General features: G+C 47.6%; 1 protein-coding gene across 2 annotated transcripts; it reads left to right on the forward strand.

The window, feature by feature from the left end:
• Nucleotides 1-564: 564 nt before the first annotated feature.
• PRR9 (proline rich 9) lies at nt 565-2,142 on the forward strand. 2 transcript variants are annotated; one of them, XM_036453078.2, is made up of 2 exons: nt 565-782; nt 1,227-2,142. In XM_036453078.2, the coding sequence occupies exon 2, from the start codon at nt 1,247-1,249 to the stop codon at nt 1,595-1,597; it is 351 nt and encodes a 116-aa protein (XP_036308971.1). In that variant the 5' UTR covers nt 565-782; nt 1,227-1,246; the 3' UTR covers nt 1,598-2,142. The 2 variants fall into 2 exon arrangements, with proteins under 2 accessions (XP_036308971.1, XP_036308972.1); XM_036453079.2 differs by having other exon boundaries at nt 730-848.
• Nucleotides 2,143-3,677: the final 1,535 nt, after the last annotated feature.

Consider the following 3,677-nt stretch of genomic DNA (forward strand, 5'->3'; position numbering starts at 1 on the left):
GCTTTTATTGTATTCTAAGAAAAGGTTTTCCAGAAGGCAAAGAGGCAGACCAACCTTGTTCTAGCCTGTTTTCTTGGTCCCTATGAAACTTCTGTGATGCCAGTTTTAGAAATGTCATAAATCAAGGCTGAGAAGATGAAGATTACCTGCTTTTCCCCTCCTCTCCCTTCTCCTCCGCCTTACTTCACACCCTAAGAGCAACAAATGACTCCAATTTCCCTCAAGACAAGAAAATCATTCTCTCTAGGAGGCTGTGGGTCCTTTGTTAGCTTGGGGCCCTGGGATAGTCTGCCTTCCTTGGATCTGAAAGTGTGGCTTTCCAGGCTCAGGGAAGACACATTCATTCTGAAAGAGACCATATGCGCCCTTGACCCAGACAGACCCCAGGCTTCAGGCACAAAGTCTTCCCACGGGTGAAGACAAGAGAAGCAAGGTGGATCTTATCTCTCACCATGTCCTGAACCAGTTTGGGCTGACTGAGATAACGTTTTATGAACATTCTTTTGCTGCTGCTTCTAATGAAAGACCTGAGAGGAGCCCCTCCCTGCTGAGGTCTGCTCAGGACCCAGAGGCCAAAATGGAGGCTGATTAACAGGCATCCCAAGCAGTGACTCAAACCATGGGCAGTTTCAGAGGAAGCTCGTTATGGTGACTCCACAATTAGGACCTCAGCCCACGTGGCCAGTCATGCCCGGGGAAGGCTGGACCAAGCACTGTATAAAAGTCCCTATCTGGCTGGACTCTGCCATTCACATTCATTGTCGAGTTTTGTTGAAGATCAGGTAAGTGGGGGCATCTGTGTCCTCTCTCCCTAGCTGCTCTGTCTCTGGGAGGTTGTTCTCTTACTGGTCTGTACTTTCTACTGATTTTTGAAATGGTTGGCCATTTCTTGGGCCTCTCAAACCATTCTGCATTTTTATCTAGTCTTTTGCAGCTGGTTTTCAATAAGATTCATCAAATAGAAGAGGTGAAAAGGGCCTGTGATAGGGCTTGGGGGTAGGACTGGGCTATTGATATCCAGACAAGAGCTATGAGAATATTTCTATCTAGGGGATGGGCATCAAAGGGAGCTGAAGTCGGGACAGAAAAGAGAAAAGAATAAAAGGGAAATGAGTTCTTGGGGTTAACAATAATTCATTTCCCATTTCCTTCTATCAACATTTCCTTTCTCAGTCCCAGCCTGGTACTGTTAAAACAGATAATTTTAAATTTTGTGTTTGTTTCAGGTTCTGCAAATTGCCCTAAGATGTCCTTTAATGAGCAGCAGTGCAAGCAGCCATGTGTGCCTCCTCCATGTCTTCAACAGACCCAAGAGCAATGCCAGGCAAAGGCTGAGGAGGTTTGCCTCCCCCCATGCCAGGACACCTGCCAAGAGAAGTGCCCATTGCAAGCTCAGGAGGTGTGTCTTCCTCAGTGCCAGGAGTTAAACCTAGAAAAATGCCCACAGCAAAGCCAAGATCCATGCCTACCTCCATGCCAAGACCAATGCCCACCTCAGTGTGTGGAGCCATGCCAAGAGATATCTCAGGCAAAATGTGTGGAAGTTTGCCCACCAAAAGTCCAGGAGAAGTGCTTACCTCCTGGCAAGGGAAAGTAGCTGCTTTCATAATGCTGTTGAGGATCAAGAAGATGGCCAACAGATGAAGACCCAATCCCAACTTTGCTATGGTGACCTTCTCCTTTGGGTACCTCTGTGCTCACCTGTTCTTGCCACCTGGCTTTTTCAATATTCCAGGACTTGGTCTGTGTCCCTAAAGACAGTTCTCTCTGTATTTCATCAGCCTCTGTGAATAAGTCTTTTTTTTTTTCTTTAGCAGTTTAGTACAAGGACTCAACTATAGGAATAGTGTGCCTGTCAGGGGAGACCACAGAAGCCTGCTTCAGCTCCATTAGGGCAAAAATTCCCCCAGCCCTGAGTGTGTAACAGCCAAGGATGCCTGCATTCATTTTTAGAGCATCAGCCGCTCACTGGAGCCTCAAAAACAAACTGAATTTGATGGACTGTGTCCTTGATTACCACCATCCAGGGTGTGAAGAAGAAGTTGGTGGTATTTCAAAATAAAAAATTGGGTAATTTATTCACTGGATTCTAAAAATGGACAGCAAATAATTGGATGTTGGAATGTTTGTTGTGTTGTTGTTGCTGTTGTTTTAATGGAACATGTATGTAAATGGTTGAACTCAAGCAGTCAATAAGGAAAGGCGAGATGGGAAGTTTGGAGTTCTGGTTAATATTTGTGCTTCAACGGCTGGTCTGCTCTGGGCCTTTGATTTCCACCATGTACATTCTTTACTGACATGATGTGTGTTTGTGTGATGCAGGCTTGTCTGCTCTCCAGCTGCTTTGACTTCTTCTCCCTTGTGAAGGTAAAATACAGAATAAAGCTGACCCTATGCTGATATCTGACCTGTGTGCTCTTTGCTCTTTCCTCCCCACCACACGCATTCTAAATTCCTGCTGTCCTTGTCATGATATGTTCTCCTCCTCCTCCTTCTTCTTTTGAGAATCTGGAGTAGGAATAAAAAACAGACCTCACAGAAAGGCTGAAAGAGGCCTCCTTAAGGGGCACCTGGACCACCCACACCCACCTACAACCTTCATAGGCTCACTCATGCACACAATTTACACTTGAGAAAATCCAGCAGGGTCTGGGACCTGCTCGCATTCCCAAGTTCAGGCCCAGGAGTCTTTCCTATACAGCATATTTTTTCTCTGGTTTTTACTTTCCAGAGAAAAGGGTCAAAATGGGGTGAGTGGAGAGTTGTATAGGAGGATGGATCCCCAGTCAATCCGTGACACCTCCAAACATAGCATTCCTGTCAGAAGTAAGGACTAAGCATACCTCTGAAATGAACAGAGACTGGGGACCAAAATTGTCTGCCTAGCCATCTTACCAGATTTCAGGAAAGCCAGGCATCCTGCTTCTCCTCCCTCTACCCTGTTGCCCTCCAGGCTGGGGGCCCTCGGGTTGTGTGAAACCACAGAGAGGAGCAAGACTTACAGGAAAGGATCAATATTAACTTCCTCCACTGTGCCCTGGCCCCAAAGGCTGATGTCAAGCACCAGCCTCTTGAGGGGTGAAGGGACTTCCATTCATTCTCCTGGGTCCCTCTTCCCACTCTGGCTATGCCCCAGTGGAGGACTATTTGGCTAACCTTTGGCCATCCAGCACTGAGAGTGCCTGAGTCTCTCAATCTTGGATATTTCCAAGGTGAGAAAGAGACAGAACCAGGGGATGACATGGGGGAAGGTCTCAAGTGGAGACACGGAGCCCTCACGCACTCTCAGAGCCTGCAGATGGCCAGTGCTGGGCTCTGAGCTCTATGAACTTTCCAAGGGAATCCTGATGGCAGCCACAGGCAGATGATATGCTGCTCTTTGCTAAGGACCTGGCCTGGCCTCAAACAGCCAGTAAGTGGTGAAGTCAGGGCACTAACTGGCATCCCTATGGACTCCAGCATGAGCTCTAACTTGCATGAGGAAGTGCCCATGGCACAGAGGAAAGATTTCCAGACACTGTCTTCTCGGTCATTCGTTTACCATCTCACAAGTGCTCACTGGTCATCTGCCAAGTACCAGGTATGGCACAGGTGCTGAGAGAGAGACCAGTGAACCAGGTAGGCAGGGTCCCTGTGCAGAGCATGAGAGAGCTTCCTTCCACAGGCCACACCAAACC

Source organism: Pipistrellus kuhlii, unplaced genomic scaffold, assembly GCF_014108245.1.
Source record: "Pipistrellus kuhlii isolate mPipKuh1 unplaced genomic scaffold, mPipKuh1.p scaffold_m20_p_24, whole genome shotgun sequence".
NCBI lineage: Eukaryota > Metazoa > Chordata > Mammalia > Chiroptera > Vespertilionidae > Pipistrellus > Pipistrellus kuhlii.

Coding starts and splice junctions, on each gene's coding strand:
- PRR9 (XM_036453078.2), top strand. CDS start 1,247: ATGTCCTTTAATGAGCAGCAGTGCAAGCAGCCATGTGTGCCTCCTCCA.